At 38.7% G+C, this 26,428-nt stretch overlaps 1 protein-coding gene across 3 annotated transcripts in view; it reads left to right on the top strand.

Moving 5' to 3' along the window:
- The window catches only part of rock1 (Rho-associated, coiled-coil containing protein kinase 1), a 35,189-nt gene that overhangs the window by 1,625 nt on the left and 7,136 nt on the right, over nucleotides 1–26,428 (top strand). For all 3 annotated transcript variants that reach the window (XR_014084452.1, XM_081598876.1, XM_081598874.1), the window contains exons 2-26: nucleotides 12,612–12,693; nucleotides 14,574–14,674; nucleotides 14,779–14,916; nucleotides 15,046–15,221; nucleotides 15,488–15,572; nucleotides 15,698–15,842; nucleotides 15,939–16,077; nucleotides 16,209–16,300; nucleotides 17,053–17,212; nucleotides 18,188–18,260; nucleotides 18,360–18,448; nucleotides 18,773–18,821; nucleotides 19,048–19,183; nucleotides 19,465–19,556; nucleotides 19,937–20,183; nucleotides 20,373–20,479; nucleotides 20,569–20,719; nucleotides 22,197–22,357; nucleotides 23,278–23,462; nucleotides 23,931–24,000; nucleotides 24,079–24,182; nucleotides 24,269–24,434; nucleotides 24,537–24,630; nucleotides 26,032–26,120; nucleotides 26,204–26,395. Coding sequence is in view for 2 of the 3 variants with exons in the window: in XM_081598876.1 (XP_081455002.1) it covers nucleotides 12,612–12,693; nucleotides 14,574–14,674; nucleotides 14,779–14,916; nucleotides 15,046–15,221; nucleotides 15,488–15,572; nucleotides 15,698–15,842; nucleotides 15,939–16,077; nucleotides 16,209–16,300; nucleotides 17,053–17,212; nucleotides 18,188–18,260; nucleotides 18,360–18,448; nucleotides 18,773–18,821; nucleotides 19,048–19,183; nucleotides 19,465–19,556; nucleotides 19,937–20,183; nucleotides 20,373–20,479; nucleotides 20,569–20,719; nucleotides 22,197–22,357; nucleotides 23,278–23,462; nucleotides 23,931–24,000; nucleotides 24,079–24,182; nucleotides 24,269–24,434; nucleotides 24,537–24,630; nucleotides 26,032–26,120; nucleotides 26,204–26,395 (3,123 nt within the window). In the remaining variant the exon portion in view is untranslated. The remainder of the gene's footprint in view (nucleotides 1–12,611; nucleotides 12,694–14,573; nucleotides 14,675–14,778; nucleotides 14,917–15,045; nucleotides 15,222–15,487; nucleotides 15,573–15,697; nucleotides 15,843–15,938; nucleotides 16,078–16,208; nucleotides 16,301–17,052; nucleotides 17,213–18,187; nucleotides 18,261–18,359; nucleotides 18,449–18,772; nucleotides 18,822–19,047; nucleotides 19,184–19,464; nucleotides 19,557–19,936; nucleotides 20,184–20,372; nucleotides 20,480–20,568; nucleotides 20,720–22,196; nucleotides 22,358–23,277; nucleotides 23,463–23,930; nucleotides 24,001–24,078; nucleotides 24,183–24,268; nucleotides 24,435–24,536; nucleotides 24,631–26,031; nucleotides 26,121–26,203; nucleotides 26,396–26,428) is intronic.

The following is a 26,428-nucleotide window of genomic DNA, read 5'->3' as shown; positions in this document are numbered from 1 at the left end:
TGGGGTCAGGCCATAAAGAAAACCAGAAATCGGTATCCACTCTGAAAACCCCAATTGGTGCATCTCTAATTGTACCTATGTACAATTAGAGATGTCTTTGTTTTTGGGAGACAAATCAGGAGCCCTCCTTATTTGGGATGGTCTTCGGTGTATCTGGCCAAACTGCAAAAATAATCAGGATCGTTATTGTTGTATTATTTCTTTGTTTTGATAGCATTGCTAAAATGTGTGTAAAAATATAACATTTAAAAGGGGGGGAAACAGGGCAGTGTTTTTGGTTCAGCAACTTGAAATAATACAGGTTTTATGTCAATTATGTCAGAGGTAGTAATGTTGTCTTTAGGTAATGAGTTATTAATGTTATTTGGATCGTTATGAAAGAAACCTTTTGTCTGAATAAACTTATTTTAACGTGATGTAAAGCAATAAACCAACTTTAAGCCTGATATAACCTTCAGGCCTCTTGCATCACTAGGTGTACCTGCCTACTTCCTGTCATCTGGGTGACAACTCTTCTGTTTGTGGTTGGAAGGCGACTGTTGCCACGTGCTAATCCCTGAAGCACTCCTTCATTGGGTTTTTTTTTTTATGACGGTAAACTTGGGCACTCTCTCACTCATTGTAGAGCAAACGCCAAAGGGAATCTTGTTGTCACACGACTGTTGATATCACAAATATGCCAGTTTGGATGACAGTGGTATTACGTGTTTTCACAGTGATGTGACTCATGGGAGTGTTTCTGCTCATATGTTTGTTGGTATTCTGGTATCTGGTGGCCAATTAGGTGGAGGGGACAAAACCTACCCAGACTATCGAATGATTCATGCTGGAATTCTGGTTTTGGAAGGGGGAGAAGAAAAAAAAAGCAAATCTGAATTTTCAGTGAATTAAGTACTATATAAGTGCCTGTTTACAATAGTACTATTGTAGTCGATTCATACCAAGCTGAAATCAGATGTTTCAGCTTGGTACATCTTTAAAAATACACTTTTTTTTTTATTGCTCTTGGATATTCCCTTCTATGTCCATTTTTTATTATTATCAAAATCATCTCTGTTTGCTAAATGCCAGAAATATTAATCGATGCTATACGTTTTGTGTCATTGTCCATTTTGAAGACTCTTTGTCCAAGCTCTTATTTCCTGCCAAATATATAGAAATATTGCTTAAGTATTCATAAGGTTCTCTCATCATGATGCCAAACATTTTAAGAAGTGCACCAATCCCTCCTGCTGCAAAACAAGCCATTAACGTTTCGGTGCCACCTGCAACATTAACTTGGTGTTCTCATGCTTGCACGACTTCCTTTTCCTTCCACTGTAGCACAACGTTATGCGGCCAAACACTTCCACTGTAATTCCATCAGACTCCAAGAGATGTATTTTAAATTAAGGGTATTTATCTCCGAGTGCATTTGGAAACTGTAAATTAATTCACAGTACTAACTGTGAATTATTACCTTTGGAGTAATAGTTGCTTCTTCACTGAGTGACCCTTCAGTCCATGTCATCGTAGAACTGAATTCACTGATTCACTGAGGCTAAGAACCATGTTTTCTTTTTGATTAGCTTCAACCTGTATCTGCCCAAGGTGTTTGGTTTTTGTCATCTTTGGAATACAGAACCTCTCTTCTTCCTTAAAAGGTCTGAAAATTCCCATGATGTTTATGGCTTCGTGAAATTGTTGGGACAGACAAACACGGCACATTGAGGCGTGTGGAAATTCTAATGAAGGATAAATCCTTCTCTTGACATCTAGTCTCATTTCTTTTTGATTTTCCCATTATGTCCGACAAGGTAACAGTGTGTTTAAATTACATTCAGTCGTGACTCCGTTTAACTCGAACATTTTTACATGATCAGAAGCTTACAAAGCCATAATATAGTCATCTGGGCTTTCCTAAAGTATTTAAAGGCTTAATAAAGAATAAAGTAAAGAGTAAAGAATGTTGCTATTATGACAAGGATGAAGGAGTTGGCAGACTACTTACCAGGCAAAAGAACATCAAGGACGGAGTCCGTTGGGGAAAATGGGGGTTCACACTAAAACCCCACCCACATGCTCAAGTTATAGTGTTTGTGTTACGAATAGGCTGCTTTAGATAACCGTCTTTAAACGATAACGTGCATATTTTGTTTGACCTCCGATCATGTTTCAGAAAGACTGTTAAACTCACCCAAAACTCTGCAGGCTCCACATATTTAACAGGGAAAACCTGTGGCCACTGTTCCTACTGCAAAGCCCCACACAAGGGGGCCGTTTATCGCTTTTTTTTTTTTTTTCTTTAGCGTTCTCACCCCTGATCAATGAATGGTGGTCTTTTTTTTTTCTTGCAGAGGCTCCCTCACTGCTACCATGCAACTCCACCCACAGCTTAATAAAATTCCATACTAATCAAATAACCTCTTGTCTTTGACTGGTCTGGAGTTCCCAGTGTGTCCCAAAGCCGTTCTGGAGAGAGAGTGAGCGTTGAGAACAGGCAGGCAGCTCTGAGGTGGCAGGGTGTGGGCTCTGCTTTTCTCCCATAAACCAAAATTATGTGGACTGAAGGGTAAAGACTCGTGTTTCCGAGGGCTGTGAATCAGGCCGTTTTACTCATAAAGCAGCCAGAGAGCTTGGCTGTGAGTAATGGGTTTTATCAAATTGCACAGCTCTGGCCTTGTGCTGGCTATCCTTATTTTCCTGCTTATGCATTTTGTTTGAAGTGACTTGATGTTGGAATTGTACTTTTTCTTACTAGCTCAGGGTATTTAGTGTAAATATATTGAGCCTCTATGCAATGCCCAGCTTTAGGTTGAGATATTTTTTCTTTTTTTTTTCCCCTGCAGGGCAAACATGACATTTACATTTCTTCACATGAATTTAGACAGCATGACCTGAATTTTTTCATCTTGTAATTTTATGCTGCTAGTTTTGTGTTTAAAGTCATTTGACTGACTTGGCCTCTATTTCACATGTCTGCATGCTTCCTGGCTCCGTCTCTGTTGTTACTTTGGCACTTTTCAGCTTTTTAGCCGGTCTGTGTTTATCCTCCTCCAATCTCTGATTTGGACTTTAATTTTGCAACAGGAATAATTACAGGAAACAGCAAGGCAAGGAAACCAGATTTCAATGTAATGATCGTGTGAGCGCTGCATGTATATGTTAGGTTGAAAGGATTGGAAATAATGAATAGAAGCTGAAATTGGTCCAAATCATTTGCACTTATATTGTTCAGGTCATAGTTACTGGGCAAGAAAGTTAAGTTAAAATTAGTTTGTTTTTTTCTTAGAGTTCATGTGTTTGTCTCGAATTAGGTCTTTAAGGTCTCATATCGACACTAATCTGTTTTTGTGAGTAAATTCATTTATACAACATATCACAATGCAACTGTAGATTTTTAAAAACAAATACTTGTTGCTTAAAGTTATGTTCTGAAACCCGTCTGTGGCATACCTCCAAATTTTCCTCCGTTGATGATCTGTTAAGGCCTGGCATGTCTTACTCATGCTGAATGCCTTCCTTGTCTCTGCAACCTTTGCCTTTAATAGACAGCCCTAACCCTTAAGGTGGTGTCCGCACTGATAGTGCAACAGTGCCTGAGTTCGCTGACAGATCTGCACAGTTTTGACGGGGACATAATGCAGTGTTGTCAGTTCTCTTAGTTACCTTGCTAGGTTGTGGTGGTGGAGTCGGTTGAATGTCAAGGGGAAGTGCTTTTAATGTTGAATGTTATTACTATCCAATAGGTGTTTATTCTTTTTTTTTTTTTTTTTTTTTACATGGTCAGGTGTGAAACAGCAAAACATTAAAATGAATGTTTTGTTTAGATTTATTTTTATTTTTTTCAATTAATAGCATATCTTCTGAAAGTCTAATCATGGACATGCTTTGATTCAGTTTGATTATCTTGTCATACTTTCCCTTCTTGTGAAGGTATTGCTTTAATGTACCATGTTATATAATATAAAGTCGCACCATATTTTTAATTTCCATGGGTTACTTAAAGATACCAGATATGTGGTCGGTTTTCACTTGGTTCGGATTATTAATTAGCAGGTCAAATATTGTAGTTTTCCTATCATCTGTAATAAAACAAAGAGCTCTCACTATGTTTCATGTATAAATGCATCAACCCAGTATGCTGTACTATACAGTTACTGTTGTGGAATTTTGCTTGAATGCGTAAAAGCAGATAATCTTGTAACTCTCCTTTTATTTATTTATTTTTTATTGAAAACAACTACCTCTACCAAACACACTGCAGCTCATTTTTCTTTTATACAAATGCACAGAAAGCCCTGTGATGTTTTATCATTTCTGTTTACAATTTTCTCCAGCAAAGTGTCCATGGAAAGAATGAAAGTGTAAAAATATGTCCTATCCCTTTACATATATTTTATTTTATAGGCTAGTGGTTGTGATACAAATGCAGCTTATTCTGGCTGAGTTTACAAAAGTCCTGGACACAGTTGCATGAGGACAGTCAAAACAGCTGACAGGCATATGAATGTGAATAAGACAAGTTCCTTATTTAATTTAGTGACGTAATATTCATACTTTGAGTGCAGAGTGGTTTTGTTTTAAATTTGCCTATCCCCCCTCACCCCACTTATCCACACCTGGGACTAACACAAGGGACTGGTTTTATTGCAAAGTTAGTCTAAAAAACTGATTATAATGTAGGACCACCACATAAATCTTTTTAATTCATTCGCTGAATATTGATAAAATTTTGTAGAATTGGATGGATTTATTATTTTATTCTCTTTTTAATTAATCTCACATTTTTATCTTGTTGCCATGGCACACACATTATTATTGAATTAACCTAAACTAGTGTGAATACTTTACACTCTTACACAATCAGTTATTTGAAATTTCAACTATGATCAAGGTCAAACCCCACTGATCAGAATCTCATGCTATGACTTTGTTTGGGTAAAAGTGATTGTATTTTCAAAAATCCGATATTTTCCATGAAAGGAATAATGAAATTGTGAACATGCACTTGCATTGTATTAATTCATATAAAATTTTCTTGACTAATGCCATCCATAAGTTTAATTGCTCCAGCTTAAAAACAGACAAACAAACCAGAACGTCTTTATGATTAAATTAAGGTCAGCAGGGACCTGTTTCTGTTGCAGGAAAGTTCACAGTCGTAAACTGCTCTCCTCAGCCATTCAGTTATGGGAACAACAACTGGCCGAGCTATTTGTAGCTCCACATTCCCCAGACTGACTGATTATATTCAGGAATGCCGACAAAAATTATATTTTCTTCTCTAAACTGTCCTGTTTTTGCTTTTCATCCTACCACGGCCTTCCTTCTTCTTTTTTTTCTTTTTTTTTTGTTCTCTGAAGTTGCGTTTCTTATTTACACAGAAAGCTCTTGACCCGTGGCCTGGCTGTACTGTGCTGATGTTAAATACACAGGTTATTTGTCTGGGCAAGATCACAAATGCTGGAATTGGACAGCAGAGTTTCGGAAGAAAATTGAGCTCAATGGGTGAAAACGTTGCTGTGCTGCATCACTGAAGTATTTTCACATGAAAGCATTCGTGACAGGGAAGTTTTGCTGACTTGGACTTTGGAGGAAAATGAAATGTCCTCGTTTTGCCATCCCTGGGTTCACTGTCACTGCTATTTATCCACTGTAGTAGTTAGATAAGCATCTTTCTAGGTAAGTGGGCTTTCCTGTCGGTACATATAATGCTCGGCAGCAAAATGTAAACGTAGCTTCAGCAAAGTGACGAAGGTAAAACAACTCCAGTGCAAAGTCTCGCCAGGGGAGTGCATTTAAATGTTGATTTCTGTCAGACTGCTTGGGAGTAAGCAGAAAGGAAGTGGTCTGGTATTTTATGCTTTGAATGGCTTCGCTGGGCTGTGTGAACACATTTGTGTTTACATGGGCTCAGCCTACAGTGGAACTGCCTTTATTTGCATGGCCAGCTGAATGGCTGCCTGCACAATTGGTCACGTGTGGCAAGCTTATTGTGTTGATGAAGTGGCAGAAAAGGAAACAAGAAGTTGGGCCAATTCACATGCCTTATGTTGGCATGTTGAAGGGAATGATGTGGCTTAGTCTCGCATGGAAATTTCAGCTCAGACCTTAATGCCTGGAAAAGTGCTTGTGTGATTTTTTTTCTCCCCGAAAAGGTTAGGAACAGAAGAAATAATTCCCATATTTAATGTCAACCACCAATGTACTTTTTTTTTATGTAGTTTGGCAAAAAAAATTTTCCTCGTTGGTCCTTTTTAATATTGTGATTAGATTGATTCCCATGATGTTTAAAAGGATGTGGCACCTTTGGTTGTATGCTGCAGTACTGGAATAGGTATAACGAGAAGCTGAAAAGCTCTATCCTTTTACTTTTATAACATTTACAACATTATTATTTTTTCTTTAACAAAACTAGATCATAATTTGAATCTGTTTGTGCCTGCTGCCAGTTCTTGTTGCGCCGTGTAAATGACTGATTTTAATTGGTGATTCATCAGTCAATCAAAGTCAAATCCGAATTCATCAGCTAGCAGAGGTAAGACCTTCCTGATGCCATTCCTGATGCCTGTCTGTGAATGTCTGGTTAAATACCAGTCAATCATGTTTTACTTTACGTCTTCAATCCATTAAATGAAACATAGTTAAGATCATGCTCCTTTTGTATTACAAATTAGTCCAACACATTTTTTGTTTTGCTTTTTCGAACCTTATAAAAATCAGACAATGGCAAGGGACATGCGCTTTATTGCATGAATTAGAACTTAGAAATTGGCCCAACTGGTATTAGCTAGGAAAAAGCTGATTGGTGCATTTCTAACGTTACCATTTCTAAAAAGGTGGTCTGTCACTTTTTAAAGATTTATTCTCAGTAACTAGACAAAAAAATACTCCAAGATGCTTTCAGAGTTTAGGTAAATACATTCTGTATGCATTTCTGCTGCACTCTTGATTTTTGTGATGCGCAGTTGAAGATCTAGTACAACTATGCATGTTTTTTTAAAAGATATTGCGCAGAAGAAAAAAAAATCTCGGATTTTTCAAACCTGCAGTGCACTTGTTCATCTTATCCATCTTAGTAAATTTCTTGCCGTTAATGAACTGAATCCTATGTGTATGTTGGCGTTTTGAATTAAAAATGTGTGATTTTTTTATTTGTAACAATGTATGTTGATGGAAACTTTGCTATGTTGGCTTCTTTAAGTTGACACAAGGTACGAGCCCTTCAGTGCAAACAGAAGCGCACATCTCTTCCTCTCTGCCACAGCTGAGCACATGAGCAGTAGCTGACCCTCTAACTTTGAGTCAGCAGCTGTACACAGTCTAGATTAGATGACATTATTGAAGATGGCCATAAAAATTCATCAATATTTTCAATCAACTTATAATTTTTAAAATCCTATATTTTGTTTTAACATTTTAACCAAGGTTACTTTCCTTCAAATTGGAGCCACTATTTATTTATTTATTTTTTTTGTAGGCACCTTCTCTTTTATTACATATTTCCCTGTAATGTTTGTGAAAACATTTAAAGTGAGCTTTCCATTAACGCTCTGCCTGTAGGTGTTAACATGCAGGTTTCATAAAGATGGCCAGATTAGTTTTACTTACTTCTGTTTTAATCCCATTTAATTGTGTAAACAACATTAATATCGAAACCAGAGGGTCATAAATTGTTTAAATGTTACTTATAAGAACATTAAACGGCTTCCATATTACATTTGAATCAAATGCAAGTATCACCCTACTTTGAAGTTTCAGTCATTGGTGAGCTGGAGTCTCTTTTTGTTTATTTCCAGTTAAGTTCACATGACCATTTTTTTATCATGCTAGAGATGTTGCTTAACATTTTTCAATTCTTTAAAGTTTCATGCTATATGCAAGACATGCATAGATTCACTGTAAAAAAAAAAAATTCTTTTGGAGGCAAGTCACACTGATGCATGTATCAACTATATGCATCAGAGTGACCTAACCACATTATTTTGAATATCTGTTGATACTCGGTCATTAGGTAAAGTGTGGACATGATCAACGTTGTACGTCATTTGTCAGTTTTAGTTGAGTGTAAATATGACAACAGAGTTGCCACTGTCTTTGGGTTTATTGCCGAGCCCAGATAACGAGTGGTCTATTCATTCACTGAAGAAATGCAAAATTTGATATCTGAATCTCAACAAGCTTCAGTTGAGAAAAAAATATTTCTGCTGCATTTCCATTGAAATCTTTACAATTGTCAAAGAAATTAATCGGTCCTTTGTAATTATGGAAAAAAAATGGCATGTTTGGTCAATATGGAAATCTTGATATAAATCTATTTCATTGTTTCAAAGTCTATAATGTACACAACATGTACTTGGGTGTAGTCTTGAATCTTACCCTAATGTTTTTTTTAAGCAGCTACTGAAAATATATCTATTTTAATTTTGGCAAACATGCAAAATTCCAATAAATTTGTGTTTGTGGGGAATTGATCATTTCATCTTTAGATTTCAGATGGTTGTACAGTTGTGTTGTTTTGCAGAGTGGACATCATACCAACAAATCTTCCACAGTATTGATTTTTCTTAGAATCCAAAGCATCCTCCCACATGAACCGGTTGCACCTTTTATTGTTCACTAAATGTTGCCTCGGGTGCTGCTCACTTCTTCTGTCATGTCATCTGTCATGCAATTTTGGTTGTTTCATGCCTGTTTTTTTTTGTTTTGTTTTTTTTAACTGGTATGACATGGTACCGTTTGCTGTGAGATGTTTAGTGCTAAGCATGCATCAGTTATTCCTTACAGGAAGGATGCTTCTCTTTGTCTTTCTGCCATTTTGTCCAAAGTTGTCAAAAGGCAACACATAAATTCATCCTTTGGAAAGAGCCGAAAGCACACATTCAATGCCTGTAACGTATGAGCATTTTTGCAAAGCATAAAATGCCAAAATAATGTAAAACAATTTTTTAATTATTTTTTTTACACATTTGTTTTTAGCCAAAATCCGGCCTATCCTGTCCGCTTAAACTCATAATAGTCAAGTAGTGTCCTTTTTGTTGTGGGTTAAAGTCCTGCATGCTGAATGGCATTCCATCTGCAGGCGGTGCTGTCCATTATGTTCCTTTTCATTGTAAGGTCTCGTCAATAATAGGTTAGTAGTTCTCTTGTTCACGTCACAGTAACATTTTTCACTTGCAGTATAATAACTCCTTTCTCACTCTGGGGTTTAATTTAAACCATCTTAGTCATCATTGTTGTCCATTCTGACCTCATTTGTTTCCCTGTCCTTGCTTTCTTATTGGACCAGCCCACTTGGTGCCAGCTCTCCACTCCCTTCTCCCTTCCTTCCATCATGGTGGTAGACACTTGTGTTGATTGAAAACATGCTCTGTTCAGTGACTTGGTAATAGGGATGGACTTTTTCTGTGTCTTCCTTACTTTTTGTTGAGAACTTGTTTGGCCACATACCTAAAATAGCTCTCTGACGTGTACAGTCCTGTTGAGGAATGCTGCTGTGGCTGTCCAGAGTTCTCTGTGGCAGGAAGTTATGCAAACGTGCAATGCCGAGCTCAGAGCCTTGTGATTAGGGTCCCAAAAGACTTTGTTCTTTAGTTCTTTTTTCCCTTCAGAGTAGGCTGGCTGGCTTCCATATGGACAGCAACATCCCTTAGTCCCTGTTGCTGGTCGCTTTTATGCAAAGACCTTGAAGATTTTTGGAAATCACACAGATTTCAGTGTTGTTGTTGTTTTTTCTTTTTTATTGCCCCTCATTAACTTCTCAAATGAGTAAGTTGCTTTTGTTCGTCCTACCAGCCACTCTCTACCTCCCAATTCTCCTCTTGCCCCTCCTACCTGCCTTTTCCCTGTTTCCACCCTTCCTGTAGGGCACTATTGGTGTTATGTCTCCCAGTGAGGGGTGTGGCCGTGACCTCCACCGTTGAGTAGAAGGAGCAGAGTTGGCTAAGAGGATTCCTCTGCTGGCCTGAGCTGCTGATTCACCATGTGTCATCATTACTTTGTACAGAGATGCAAAATGAAACATGTTACTGACCTATTCACTATGCGGGCATGACACAATAGATTGTTAACGCTGTACTTGGAGATTTGTGTCATCAAATAAACACTTAAAAATAAGTAGTTCCTTAGACGCGTTTACTGGGCAACTTTAGAATTCACTAAGCTGACGTGTGATATCTCCAATACTCCTTTTGCTTCTACTTCAAATGCTATATGAACAACATACTACTGCACGTGTTCGAAGTGTTTATGTGGCTGTTTTGTTGGAACCACTGTGGATTATGGCAGATTAGGTTAAACCTTTCCAGTGGTACTTAGTCTCTTGCCGGGCCAAGACAGCGTCAGCCCGCCGTCTGAAACTTTTTGAGTTCCAGCAGTGGATCTCACACCTAAATTTAAATGATTTATTAGTATCCAATAATCTGTTCAACCATTTTCTTTCATCGGATAAACTATATTGCCAAACCTTTTTACTCACCCTTCCTAAAAAAAAAAAAAAAAAAAAAAAACATATTCGTGTTCCAATCGCTTCCATTTCCACAGGTGTCAAATTCACTCCTAAGCAGGCAAACCGCTTCTACAAACATTTGCAAAAGAATGCATCTCTCTCCACATCTGATTGAATTCCAACGTGGTTCCATCATAGGATGCAACCTGCGCAGTAAAGTCCAGCAGCTACATTTCTTCTCTAATAAATATTCCACTGTGTCAACTGTTAGTGGTGTTATAAGAAAGTTTAAGAGACTGGGAACATCAACTCTATGTGGAGAGCTAGCCAACTTTCTGCAGAATCCATGGCTGTAGACATCCAATTTTCATGTGCCTTTCAGATTAGTTTAGAGAACCTCATGCAACGATTTTCCACGGTCATGCAGCTGCTTCCAGGCCTTACATCAACAAGTTCTATGCAGTTGTGCAAAGCAAACTTCCACTGGACTAAAGACTAGTATACCCGTATTCTCTGGAGTGACCAATGACTCCTTTCTGTTTGGCAGCTGCCAGGAGAACGCCACTTGCCTGACCACATTGTGTTGGGTGTAAAGTGTGGCATAAAGGGAATTATGGTGCATGGATGTTTTTGCGAGGTTGGCTTGGCTCCTTAGCGCCAGTGAAAGTAACTCTCAAAGCTTCGGCACAACGAGGCATTTTAGATACTTTAATGCACCTAATTTTGTGGATGGATTTTGTAGATTGATCTTCCCTGCTCTATCGTGACTTCACTCCAGTGCAGAAAGCAAGGCCAAAATAGACATGGATGAGTGCGGAAGAATTTGACTGACCTGCACAGTTCGAATCTTAACTTGACTGAACATATTTGGGATAAATAAGAGTAAATACTACCATGCCTTCTCATCCAACATCAGTGTATGATCTCACAAATGCATTTATGGAAGAATTGACACATATCGTCATACTTTGTGTTGGGTAAGGCTGGGGAGTGGACATGTTTGTAGGGAGAATATTTTAGTGAAGCATAATTTCAAGCATAATTTGAAAGCCTTTAGTTTCAGTAGAGGGAGTTATGTTGTCAAAACATCACAGTATGTGTGTACTGTGTGTGTGTTGGCATTTGAAAACTGTAGAACAGGTCAGCCTTTATTATAACTTATTTAATAGTGCACAGGTACTCTCAAAGGTGCATGTTTAAATTAGAGGTTTATGTGATGTAAAAAAAAATACTGATAGCTGTAGCATTTTTCCACATGATGTAGTGTGATGTAATTCAAGTAAAAAGCACTCGCATCAGAAGAAACAAACAATATTTGCACAAATATGTATAATGGTAAATGTTTGTAAAACAATTTGGGAATTCAAGTTTAAGCATTGGATCTTCTTGAGTTCAGACCCGACAGCAGTTGCCGTGACTCTCACTAACCTGGAATAAAACTCAGTTGTTCTAGTGAGATAGGACTACAAGGAACAGAGAGGGGTCAATTCTCCAAAATGAGACTGAAAGTAGTCAGGGAGGAAATCTACATGATTTCACCAAGCGTGGCTCAACACTTCATATCACCAGAAGTCAATATTCATAGTGAAATATGGTAGTGGCAGAGTCATGCCCTGGGGTTGCTTTTCTTCATGTGGAACTGTAGGTTTTGTCAGGACTGAGTATTGCCCTTCAGTTTTCACCTAAATGTTTCTGGTGTTTGGATAGAAAACCAATCAAGTTTTTCAAAATCAGATTGTTTAAACCAATAAAAAAAAATATCTCACTAGAAAATATTAAAGATTCAGAATGGTCTACAGTCAGAATATCACTGATTATTTTCTTTTTTCTTATAAAAAATGTGTTTTTCTGTTGAATTGTCCACGATATGTCATGATTTATTATTGACAACGGGGTTGAAAGTTTTTTTTTTTTTTTCTTCACCCCCCCAATACTTAAGTTGCTGGTGTTAGCTAATCTGTCACCATTTGACTTCGTCGCAATGCGTGTGTGTGTGTGTGTGCGTGTGTGGAAATAAACTATTTTCCTCAAATGAGCATGGATTGTTGAGCTACACACATTTAAGGGCCTTTTTTAGCATTAATGTTTTTACTTAAGAGGAAAACATGTATATCTTGTATATAAAAAAATTAATTAAACTGTTGGGTTTTGCCTCATCTATGCTCTGTTCCTCTTCCTCCAGGACGGCTTGGACGCGCTGGTATACGACCTCGACTTCCCTGCCCTTAGGAAAAACAAGAGCATTGACAACTTCTTGAATAGATGTAAGTATCTTGGATCATAGCTTTCGCTCTCATGTACCCGTTTTATACGGGGTGTCCCATTTGTGTTCATAGACCGCCTGTTATGGGGTTTATATGCAGCGCTGCAAAGAAAGCTGTTTTTGTGTCTGTCAGTATGTATGCTTGGACACAATAGGTGTCTACTGCTTAGTGTCCCCAACAAAGGGGCTCTCATAAATGACCGGTGACCCGCATGATGCATATCAAGGTTGGCTTCTTTTTCCTCGCTGCTCTCAAACCTCAGAACCCCCTCAATTTAAATTTAGACGTCATGTAAATATTAGTCCAAGACTGTTTTTGTTTTTCCTTCTTTCTTTTTTCTTTTTTTAAACTTGATTCTCGGTAAGGATTTTTCTTGGAAATGCCAACTATCATATTACAGTGTGTTACAGTGGAGTAGTTTTTACAAAGCCAGCTATTCTAAGGTGGGGGCAGGGCAGTGATGTTGTAACTTGGCCTTGTACGTCTTTAATTTCCTGAATAACATCCAGTTAACCTATAATTTAATGAAAACAACAAATACTCCCTCTCATCCTTCTTCTGACATAACTCAGCATGTTGCCCCTGGTTGTGCAGAATCTGTTATTTTGGTTTTAGAAAGAGAAGGAAAAAAAAGTGGTTGACCAAAAGAGGACCTGCCACTTCACATCACCTCAGTTATTCCTCGTCTCGTCTTTTTGTGCAAAGCATTGACGGATTTGGACTAATGGATTATCTGCGTAGACCCTGGACCTCAGTGGCTCGAGTTGCCTGAAGCACTCTTTACTCCAAATTCTCTCGATTCATTTTTGCTTTTGCACCAAAGTTAAATCGAATGATGGCTCCATTGTGTTTGTGCAGAGAAATACTGAACAAAGGCTGAATCTAGCAAACACACAATCAAATTTGCACGTTTCCAGCGAACATAAAATCCTATATTTAAACAACGAACAATAATTGTCATAATGGCGTACTGCTTTATTTTCGTATTGGTTGAACTTTGATGTCCTCACACGCTGCGTTTCCATGCACTCCGGTGCCAGTTGTGACCCATGTGAATTGAAAATTGTCCCCCTAACACAGCCTTGACCAAATTTGGAATAATGGTGAATGTGATGCTTCTCTGGGGAGCTGGAATTATTACACTGGGTAGAGGCCAACTCTCAATAGGCAACAAACTTTCCCTAAACACTCTCAGCTTTTTTTCTGGTTGGTTTGCCAACGATTTTGCTTGCATTCAAAATGCAGATTTTCCATGACTCTCAAAGGACATGTGACTGTTAAAACAGATTCTTTACAGCATTAAGCCAATGACTAATTTTGCTGTCGAATTTCTGCAACTTTAGAATCACTGGGTTTTTTTTCCCATGAATTTCAGAATTGATTTTCTCTGTGATGTGGAGTATATACTCCACATCACAGAGAAAAAAGCTTCGGGAGGATTTTAAAAAGTCATAATTAGTCTTAAATTCAATTGTCTAATTTTAGGTCTTTTAAAAAGTCTTACCTGCAGATATTTTGTAGTAAATTTAGGTTCATCATTTCGAAAAAAAAAGAAGTAGCTTTTTACTTATTAGCACTATTGGCACTTTAAAAATCTTAAACAGTAACAATTGCCTGTGTGCAGCAGTTTGCTAAAACCTTACTGCAATAAGTATTCTACTGTGTAGGATTCTGTGTAACGGCAATTGAGTCACATGCCAGGGACAATAAACACAAACGTAAGTTGACAAAGTAATATTTAACTTGGGCTTACCTTGCTTTAGTAACTTAAGTCATTCAGTAAGTTTGATCTTTAAAAGTTGCATTTTACCCACTGGAACTTGCAGAAAACGTGCAAACCTTTTTAATTGTTGATTGATCATTATTTTTTTCCCCACCAGATAAAAAAACAATTAGTAAAATCCGTGATCTACGAATGAAAGCAGAGGACTATGAGGTGGTTAAAGTTATTGGAAGAGGTGCATTTGGAGAGGTTCAGTTGGTAAGAATTTACCGCTTTATTATCTTATATTAAAGGTAAGGAACTCGTGTGAACGCCCAACTTTCACTTGGTTGTTTTTTTTGTGTTTTTGTTTGTTTTTTTAGGTAAGACACAAATCCACATGTAAAGTATACGCCATGAAGCTGCTGAGCAAGTTTGAGATGATCAAAAGGTCAGACTCTGCTTTCTTCTGGGAAGAGAGAGACATCATGGCTTTTGCCAATAGTCCATGGGTTGTGCAGGTAAGCTCCAATTTAATAGTACAAATGGTGAAGATGTAAAATGTCAAATATTGATTTACTTTGATATCACGTTATGTTTGGTTTGTTATAATTTTGACTTTTTTTTTTCTTCTTTTTTTTTTCGTTCAGCTCTTTTTCGCATTCCAAGATGACCGCTACCTCTACATGGTGATGGAATACATGCCTGGCGGGGATCTGGTTAACTTGATGAGCAACTATGACGTCCCAGAGAAGTGGGCCCGCTTTTACACAGCGGAGGTGGTGTTAGCGCTGGACGGGATCCACTCCATGGGCTTCATTCACAGGTGACGGCCACCACAAACATTTTGATCCCATCTCCTAATTGTTTCCGTGACAACAAAGATAAATGTTTAGTTAAAAGTCGTGAAGTAAACCAATACCAATCAAACACAACAAACTTCATTAATAGAATTGTGTAATAATCTACTAAAACCTTCCCATTGCAGTGTAAGTTGTCTTTGTTTATATGTTTGCAGATAACAAACGTTTGACTTGAATGTGCTGCTGCTCAGCCTTGTTTGCTGACTGTTTTCGTTTTTTGTTTCAACAGAGATGTAAAACCTGATAACATGTTGCTCGACAAAGCAGGTCACTTAAAACTTGCGGACTTTGGAACGTGCATGAAGATGAATGAGGTATCATTTTCATTCTCTCAAAAAAAAATGTTTTTATTGAATTTCTTGGATGCCATGTTTTTTTTATTGTGTTTTTTTTTCCCAATAATGTAATAAAATGGTTTTGATATATTTTTTCTCGTCAGGATGGGATGGTACAATGTGACACAGCAGTTGGAACTCCAGACTATATTTCGCCTGAGGTACTGAAATCCCAAGGAGGAAATGGCAACTATGGCAGAGAGTGTGACTGGTGGTCAGTAGGAGTGTTTCTCTATGAGATGCTTGTTGGTGAGTCTTTTTTTCCCCCCAGCTGTTTTATAATAAACCCACTATTCACCACAGAATAAATCAGTGTCGTGTAACTCTCGTATGTCTTGTGCACAGGCGATACGCCTTTCTACGCAGACTCGTTGGTGGGGACTTACAGTAAAATCATGAACCACAAGAATGCCCTGACCTTCCCAGATGACAGTGACATTTCCAACGATGCCAAAAATCTCATCTGTGCTTTCTTGACTGACAGGTTGGAAATCAATAGATGTTTTGCTTGTTTAGGCATCCACTGCGTTGAACTAATCTAGCGTGTATGAGTGGCGTTCCACTGTCATGGAGTTCATTGAGCTGTTAAAATGCGAACAACTTTCCCCCATATAGGGAAGTTCGGCTCGGCCGTAATGGAGTGGATGAGATCAAGAGGCACCCTTTCTTCAAAAACGACCAGTGGACATGGGACAACATCCGAGAGAGTAAGGATTTTTTTTTCCCCTCGCTATTTTATCAAGATTTTACAAATCCCACTTCATTTAACAGTTGCAACACTGTTATTTCAATCATGAGGCCAGTGATCATGTTTTCCATTTGACCTACTGCAGACAGTTGCAGGAAATTCTTGCAGACAAGCCATTCATTCAGTATCCTTTCCAAGACTAAACGTGATTCCTGCTCAGAGTAATCATTGGCAGCGCAGCCTCTTTGAGGCCAAGAACGGGGAGGCAGTTTGAACTCCCGACGTTAATGTGCCGCGAGTGACGCTGCAGCGCGGAGCGATTGGAAACGTAGGGCTAAATCCAGCAGCTGCACTCAGTTCTTTAGTGGCTTTATGTCTGATAGGTTTCAGGCCTGAAGTCAGCACTTTGCTGTTCGCTGCTTCTGTTGGTTCAATGATAAATCAGCTCTGCCAGACAACTGCTTTCAGCTGTTTTTTTAAGGGGGACTTCAAGCTATGTCTGTAATGCTAAAAGATTTGTGCGCAAAGGACACTGGAGATTTGTAGACATAATTGAAAAATTATTTTTCAGAGCAATTTTTAATTGCAATAAACAAATTATTGCACCAGGTGCTTAAGAACATCATATCAGCTGAAATTCAGAGATTGCAATCTCTGGGTTTGGATCAGATAAAGTTACCTTTGTGAGTTTGTAACTCCTTGGTGGTAATCTTGTGCCTTATCACTTTTGGCTGTGTAAAAGTGGTATTAATCTTTTTTTTTTTCTTTTAGCCGCTGCCCCTGTGGTGCCTGAACTCAGCAGTGACGTAGACACCAGTAATTTTGATGACATCGAGGAAGACCGGGGAGAGGAGGAGACCTTTCCCATACCGAAGGCCTTTGTGGGCAATCAGCTCCCTTTTGTCGGCTTCACGTATTACAGCAATCAACAGTAAGTCTGTCAGGCGAAAATGTTTGTTGGGACTACTTTACTTGATATCCAGGGATACGTTGATCGTAGTTTTCACAAAACAAATACTGAGCCTTGTTGGAAAAGTAAACACAGTGTTGGATTGGTGGAAAGCTAACATGCTAAGGAGACAGACTCTCTATGAATTTGCTTCATCAGCTGATTTGGAAAACAACCATTTTTTTATTTTTAATGATTCTGACAGAATCACAGAGACTTTAAAAATACACCATCTCCAGTGTATGTGCACATCGAACATTGTTAAATAAAATCTAAAAGACTATTTTGTTTTTGGTGGCGCTTGAGTCTGAGCGAATATAAACTCTTGTAGTTTGAGTTGTTTTAAATGGCAAAGTTCAGCTAAACCTCCCCAGTTTACATCAGACTGCCCACAACTCTCTGGATTTATTTACTGTCCAATAAGCATCTTTCTGCTACACATAAGGAAACTCTTTCCAGGAATAACTTCACAGAACCTCATTTCAAAATACCTGAGCTAACCTTTTAAATCTGAGATTTCCAAAATTCTTCAACCTTTTCGTAGCCAGCAGGTTTTCAAGGCAGACATAGGTTGAAAGCTCAGAAGGATAAAACAGCAGCTGTGCTCTGTCCAGCCTTCCTGTTATCTACTGAAAGACTCGCTCTTTAAAAAAACCTTTATCCACGGGAATGTGGTAGGAAATGTAGTTGCATTGAAAGTAGTCTTAGCATGACAAATGAACTAATTACAAGTAAGCAATTAATTAAACAGTAAATAGAATCTGAACTGAAATGATTGGAAGAATTGTTTTTGTTGGTAACATTGGTATACATAATTGAAGTGAAGCATTTGTCCTAAGGTTTTCTTTACAATTTGTATATTTTTATTGTCTTTATATCCAAAAAAAAAAAAAAAACTTCCCATTTCCTAAGCTGAAATGGGAAGAGACTCATACTCTCCGCCCTTTTTTTTTCCAGTCCTTTGCGTGGATCTGCTGCCTCAAAGACCAGCGACAAACGTAGCAGTTCAACAAAAGAGGACAAGAGTCATGTGAGTACAGTATGACACATGAGCTCAACGTGTAGATGATGTGAATGTCTGCCATTTTCTTCATCCGTCCAAAAAAAACCAAACTGTTCTCTTTTTTAGCTGGAGAACCTGCAAAAACAGATCTACCAATTAGAGGAGCAACTCCATGGAGAAATGCAACAAAAAGATGAGCTGGAACAGAAATGCAGGTATGGATTAAAACATTACTCTTGCACAATATGCATTTGCTGACTTGATCTAAGTGAAAACATATGAAATGTTGTGACTTCATCCCTGCTGAGCGTAGTTGTTTAAAAGAATCCCACAAGCGACTGTTTCTAGTTAAACTGTTAGATTTGTGAAGGAAAATTGCACAAGGGGTAAGTTCTTCACTTGGTGTAGATTGATCCCTTCCAGCCTCGTGGAATGCGACTCTTTGATTATAAACAGGAAGTCAAACTTTGCAATCAGCTGTGACTGTAAGATTATATATCTTGTGCATATGTAACGCATAACATTTCTGTTCCCCCAAGGGCATCAAACACCAAGATTGAGAAGATTATGAAGGAGTTGGATGAAGAGGTAGATACTTTTTTTATTTTTTTTTTTACTTTCTTATTTTTAAGAGATTTGAAGTAAATATAAACAAATTTTAACGCTGTGTCCTGATGAAAAGAGCCACAGTTCTTCAAACACAAGTTAGCAGTGGGAAGTGAAGTTAAATAAATGCCTGTTTATCATCTTTGGCTTTGGCTAAGGATTTGGTTTCTCCTGCATCACAGCTGCTCTCTGTTTTTCCTTGCCACAGGCGAACCTGAGGAAGAGTGCAGAAGCCAGCGTGTCTCTGCTGGAGAAAGACAAGATTATGCTGCAGCACAGATTCACCGAGTACCAAAGAAAAGCTGACCAGGAGGGAGAAAAGAGGCGCAACTTAGAGAATGAAGGTACAAGTAATGAAGTGCTGCTGACTGTGTAAGTGGGAGGCTTTCCAGTTCAAGTTCTTAAAGTGGCGCACGATCCGGTGGGATTTTTGAAACGGTGAACTCTTGGTGCATTTCTACATCCCTCTTAACTTTTCAAAGACTTTACAACAATGTGTTAAGCTATGAGATTTCATAAACATACTTTCCTAAAAAAAAAAAAAAAAAGAAGCTTTTAAGAGATTTACATAGATTTAGAAATTAACTGAGGCATTATCTCTCCCGTCTTCCCCTCTTCCCTTTAGTGTCGAATTTAAAGGAGCAGCTTGAAGATATGAGGAAGATCAGTCAGAACTCACAGGCCTCAAATGACAAGATTGTCCAGTTGCAGAAGCAGGTACACACACACGCGCACACACACGCACACACACACTTTTGTATTTCTATCCACATTAGGATTTTATATTGACTTTTTTCATATTAGTAGCTGCATATTTCTCTATCACTCTTTTTCATTTGATATACTGTATTATTTTCCTCCCACTTTGCATTTATTTACCACTTTGTGTTTGTCTATCACATAAAGTAGCAACAAAATATGTTGATGGTTGCTAACTACTGAATACTTGCATGGCACTGTTCATCACTCTTTTATAAATCACAATCTGTGTGACCGAGCACAAATAGAAAGCAACACTGCCAGTACTATCAGTACTCTGCTGTTGGAGCCCGATTTAAAACCCTCTGTTGTTCCTTTTTTATCATCGTAACTGAAAGCTGGAGGAGGCGAACGACCTGTTGCGAGCTGAGTCGGACACGGCGGCGAGACTGAGGAAGAGCCACACGGAGATGACGAAGTCGATGAGCCAACTGGAGACTTTGAACCGTGAGCTGCAGGAGAGGAGTCGGGCCGCCGACGGAGAGAAGGCGCAGCTGGAGAAGGAGCTGCTGCTGCTTCAGAGCACGCTGGAGTCGGAGCGAAGAAACTACAGCGAGGGATCAGAGGAGATGAGGGAACTGCAAGGTGAGCAAATAAGGCTAAATAAGATTCAATCCCGTCTCAATTAAATTCAATTTAGTTCATCCATCCCTCCATCTCACGGCTGCGCCTTAATTGCAATGCTAGTGATGAAAACCCAAGTTATTTTCCTTGTTTGCACCAAACAAATTGATTTTGTAGTGGTAATTGTGGTTGACTGTGTTTTCTGCTCAGCGAGATTGGCCGGACTGCAAGAAGACAACAGAAACTTGAAAATCAATCTTTCCAAAGTGGAGGGAGAACGCAAGCAAGCCCAGGAACGGAGCAACTACCTGGAGAAGGTACATGAAAACGACACGCACGAGCAGCAGCCATTTCTAACCCCTAGAAATTGTTGTACATTTCATGTTAATCTTTGTTTACGCAACAGGAAAAGAACAGTTTGGAGATAGACCTGAACTACAAGCTGAAGACCCTGCAGCAGCGTCTGGAGCAGGAACAAACCGAGCACAGAGTGACGCGGGCGCAGCTCACAGACAAATACGAATCTATTGAAGAAGCCAAATCAGCTGCTATGATTGGTATGCCAGCCTCGTGTCCAAGCACGCCCCTCCACTTTCCCCCGGTCTTTAATTTTTTGGGGGCATATATTCCTTATTTTTCACAGCCTTTTCCACCTAAATAAATCATATTTTCAAGCCTCGCCTTTGTTATGTGATCCAGAGTTAGCTTTAGGTGATGTTTGGGTTAGAAGAATTCAAAGAATAGAAGCTGCTGAGCATGTTGGGACATCACCTCATTGAATTTGAAATAGAATTGCTGCTTAAGATGAATAATGATACATATATTTCTCTCTTTTATGACCATGAAAACATCCACAAGGGCCCAAGGTTTGAAGTTCACTGCAGTATGGCACTATGGATCAGTAAATACTTTTTTATTAAATGTTTTTTAAAACTTACAGGCTAAAGAAATTGTAGTTTAGTCTTACAGTTTTTTTGTTTATGACTTTAAACTTTTCTTGTGCAAAAAGGGAACAGAGGTCTTCCCGGTTCAAACCTCTGCTCTGTCCATATCGGTCAGTGTGTCCTTTTTCCACACACTTGAATAGAAAGTATCTTTTAGTAATCAGAGGAAAGAGCTTGTAAAAACTACAGGCTCATGTTAGCTGCCATCTTTTCTGCTTTGATATGAATTATGACTTGTTGATTATTCACTTACAAAAAAGGTCTTACCTAAAGCTTCAAGTAATCATGTTGAGACAAAACTTTAAAGAATTTTTTTTCACCTCCTTTCTAAACTTTAGTCACTTTGTTTTGAATCTTGCAAATATAAATTGCTGGTATTTATATGTACAGCATAAAAAATTATAAATACCAGCAATTTATTGCTGGTTGTGATCTTTTCTGATCTCTTGTGATCAGGTCTCCTTTTGAAGCTTATCATGTAGCCTTGTCTCAGTGGGTGACATCATGCAAATGTCCTATTATGTATTTATTTATCTTTTTTTTTTTTTACTGTTTATTTGCTTTTAACACCAGTGTAAAGATAACACTGACTCTTGCATTGTTGGGGAAACCCAGGAGTTTTGAGTTGGTTTCACAAATTCCCAAATTTGACAGAAATCCACATTTTACGTTAATTACATTTTATAAATGTATCCAGTTCTGTGATTTCTTGCTAGCATTAACTCTGTTTTAGGTCTAGATCAGAGTTTCACTTTGGAAAAACATGTAAACGTACCAAACTGTAAAGAATAATTTCTCTTGGTATTCACTTATTACCAGCAAGACGAAGATGAGACTCGGGTAAAAGTCGTTAAACTCACGTAACTCAATGTGTATTTGTGAAATATTTTGACTAAAAGAGCATGCACTCTTCATTCTGTATGCGTTAATCTTTCACATCACTTTGACATATTTTTTTTAGAACTCAGAAAGGAAATTGCTTCAAGAAATTGTCCCCGAAGTCAACATTTTTAACGAAAAGCCTCCTGTTTACTCGACTGCTTCTGATGGCTGTAGAATTAATCTAGCATCTGTCCCTGCTTTACTGCAGCCGTTCAGCAGAAGATGTCAGAAGAGACTGGAGCAAGGTCAAGAGCAGAGGGCCGTGTGGTGGAGGTCGAGAAGCAGTGCTCGATGTTGGAGTTCGACCTGAAGCAGTCCGTGCAGAAAATGGAGCAGCTGATGAAGCAAAAGGAGAGACTGGAAGATGAGGTTAGTAAATGGCTGATATACATGGGAGTTTTCATGTAATGCAGGGTTTATACACAGTCTGGAAAAGGATTGCCGTTATTAGTTTCCAGGTTGGTTTATGGAAAATGCAATTTGATGTGGGGGGGGAAAATGCAAACGTTTTCCCCCCAACCTCAGTTAACTTATGTTTTGATGAACATTAACTTTGCTGATTAACTGGTATTTGACATTTAAATCAAATGCTTTGTCTTTAATTTGCCATAAAACACCTTCGTTTTACATTTTGCCCATCACCACTGTTTTAATTATTGACCGAAGCTTATTTAAATGTAGAAATAGGGCTTTTTACAGGTAACACCCCCATTTCTTATTTTTTTCTTCCTCCTTCCCAGTGTCTTCCTTTTATTCCTTAGTTTCATTCCTTTATTTTTTTGTCTTGTATTCTTCATTTCTCTCTGTCTTGTGGCCTGTCTTTTCTTCTTTCCTTCACACATTTTTTCTTTACGTATCCTTTTGCTTATTCTCTGTCCTCCTGTTCTTTATCATGTCCTTCCTTCTAACCTGTCCTGTCCCCTTGCTTTTCTTCTGTTTCCTTAATTCATTCCTTTCTTTCCTTCCTCGTGTCTTACCTGTTTTTCATTCTTTTACGTAATTTTCCTTTCGGCTTCCTTATCTCGGTCCCTTATTCCTTTGTGCTTTTCCTTGCTTCCTTCTTTGTGTCCTTATTGTTTGCTTCATTCTTTGTCAATGTTGTGAAATGATTCCAGCTTTGTGGTGTTTCAGGATGTTTGGAAACTGCAGTTTATGAGATCCTATTACTATTCAAGCATTCAGAGACTATTTTTCTAATCCGTTGTTCAGGATGTTTTAAAAGCATCATTAATAATTATGGGGTTTTTTCCCCTCTAAACTGTCACGTCTCTCAAATCCCCCTTCGTCAGGTGAAAGGTTTGCACACACATCTGGATCAGGAGTCGAGTAAGCGCGTGGCGGCCCAGAACGACCTGAAGAGCCGCACGCAGGACATGGACCGCCTGAGGTGTTCGGAGAAGCAGCTCAAGCAGGAGGTCAACACGGCGCTGGAGAATAAACGCTCACTGGAGTTCCAGCTGGCTCAGCTAACAAAGTACGTTCTAGAAATGCTTTTAGAAACGTGCCTTGTTAAAAGGTAGATTGAGTAGAATAATTATTTGGGGAAAGGGTTACTCAACCACGCTGGCACTTCTTTTTTTTTTTTCACTGCGAAACAAGCTGGCAGCAGGTCCACAAGGGATTTCTTATTTCCTTATAGTGCAACATGGGTCAGTAATTCTCTTAGGAAGTTAACGTGTAAATAGATTTATAATTGGCTGTTATTTTCAAATGAGTGCTATTATTCCAGCTTAGGACATGAGCAGGCCAAAGCTGATTGGAGACGATGTTTACCCAACAGGATTAGGCTTTAGTGCAGCTCCGGCTCCTTCCACTAATCCTACCCCTGTACTACTAAATAAGATGATTTTAGATTCTTGGGGGGGGGGGACTTAAGTTTTGATGAATACATTTGTGATTTAAACAAATGAACACATGACTTATTTGGGAGTTGTTTTGACAGACAGTACAGAGGCAACGAAGGACAGATGAGGGAACTTCAGGACCAGCTTGAAGCCGAACAGTATTTTTCTGTAAGTAAAACTCCCACAGTCCAGATGTCTCTTCTAGTGTCCTACTGTAGAATCATCGCGCGTTTCCTCCCCTTGCAGACACTTTACAAAACTCAGGTTAGGGAGCTGAAAGAGGAGATTGAGGAACGGAACCGTCAGGTACAAGACGCTCAGAAGAAGGTTCATGATTTGATAAGCGAAAGGTACGTGGTGGACTCCTGTTGATGTCTGTTGCCGCTTCGAGAATCTGCGCCGAGGGCTTTTTATTTATTCGTCTTCTGCGGTGCAGAGAATCGCTGTCTGCTCAGCTGGATCTGACGGTGACCAAGGCCGAGTCTGAGCAGCTCGCTCGGGCTCTGCAGGAAGAGCAGTACTTTGAGCTTACCCAGGAGAGCAAGAAGGCAACGGCTCGGCACAAGCAGGAGATCGGTGAACGAGAGGCCACTATTGCACAGGTGAGCTTAGCCTTAAATACGTGCGTTAAAAGCTTTGCTTTTGTGGCTTTAACTGTAGTAACCCGGAGTGATCAAAATGATTGTTTTCAAAATTGCGCGCAGCTTGAGGAATCCAATAAAACTTTGACCAAAGACGTGGAGCACCTCAGCAAAGACAATACGGAGTTGAGTGAGAAGCTTCGTCTTCAGGAAGAAGGTACTGTCTGCTGCTGAATTCTATCCTTGTTGCTTTGCGATGATGTCATCATGCTGTGGACCATTCACAGTCTAGAAAAGGATGGAATTTTACTGAAGTAGTTTTTAGGTCTCTAAAGATGGAAAAAGGAAATGGAAAAGAGTAAAAATTTGCTTCCTGTCCTTTTATCTGTCCTGTTTGTCTGTCCCTTTGTCTATAGGTTTATCTATCCATAAGTCATCCAGCGGTCCAAATTTTTCTCTTTTTCTGTCTAACCATCCTTCTGTTTTATTCCAAATTTAAAGAATGATAACTATAGAACTATTTGCCATAAATTACTGGTAGATTTTTTTATTTAAACCTTCATTGTAGGAGTGGGTGATGTAAACTTTGAATCGTATCACAATACTTTGTGGTACTATTGTGTTAAGGATTATGATAAAAAATAAATATCTTTTTAGGTAACTGTATAGCTGTGACATTCATAGTGTCACAAACACAAATATTGTTCTTGGAAAAATAATCCCCCATTTATTAGGGCTGTAGTGATACAATAATTTCATGATACGATACAATACACGATATTCTGCTCACGATACGATGTATATTGCGATATCCAGCAAACGATACAATTCAATACACTTTTGCGATTTCTGAAAAACTTTAGAGGGAGAGTGATTTTGGTGACATTTTGTAACTGTTATAGAGTTGGATTGAATTAATTTTACTAAAAACTGATTAAAAGCACAAACTACACAATACCTGGCTCTGGTTGGACATGGACACAGACTTAAAGTTGACAGTTGGACAAAATGAATCAAAGAAGTGGTGAGAAAACATGTTTCTTTTAATTGAAACAGTACAAACTGTAGCTTACATGCATTTGTAAAGTAAATAAAGTGCACCAAGTACCCAGCTCTGAATAGTTTGATACCTTTTTAACCTTGACACTTAACATCGGAAGGAATCACTCTAAGCCTGATGACCTAATCACTCTCCCGGCGAAGCAAGCAGTGAGTGAGCAAGGTGACAGTTGGATGTTACGATACTTGCGGATGAATATACATTTTTTTTCTAGGAAAGAAAATATCAATATATATCGCAAAATCGATATTATTACACAGCCCTACCATTTATTGACTCTCTTGGTGGAACAGAGGAGAAAATGGAAAAAACATTTCCAGTCAGATTCATTCTTTGGGGAATGAATCTGACTGGCAAATAACTGGCAAGTAACTGACATTTATCATAATGACAATAAATCAGAAACACATTTTTTATGATTAATGATAAACAAACGATGGGATAAATACCACTTCCAACTTTATACTACAGGCATCTACATAAATTTTAGTTTGTAGAAGTTTAGAATTTTTGAGGAGCCCTTTTTATTGTTAACATGGATCACATTTTATCCTCCAGAATACCTCTCTCAGAAGGAAGATATCATGGCTTCAGTCAAAGCCAACTACGAGAAGGTGCTCCAAACCGAGCGCACACTGAAGACTCAGGTATAGTTGAGATTCTGAGGTCTGCAGATGTAATGTTCTGAGTAATAGCGGAGCGACTGACGGTTGGCGTCTCTTCTTTTTAGGCGGTGAACAAGCTGGCTGAGATCATGAATCGTAAAGACATGAAGCTTGACCAGAAGAAGAAAGGTAGCACCGCAGAACTGCGCAAGAAGGAGAAAGAGAACCGCAAGCTTCAGCAGGAGCTCAATCAGGAGAAAGAGAAGTTTAACCACATGGCCATCAAGTACCAGAAGGAGGTCAACGAGATGCAGGCGGTGGGTCATGGTCCCAAATAACTAAAACGGAGC

The sequence above is a fragment of the Poecilia reticulata genome, chromosome 17, assembly GCF_904066995.2.
Source record: "Poecilia reticulata chromosome 17, P_reticulata-male-v2, whole genome shotgun sequence".
Lineage (NCBI taxonomy): Eukaryota > Metazoa > Chordata > Actinopteri > Cyprinodontiformes > Poeciliidae > Poecilia > Poecilia reticulata.
Note: the sequence above shows the minus strand (reverse complement) of the source record. Positions and strands in the feature narration are given on the sequence as shown.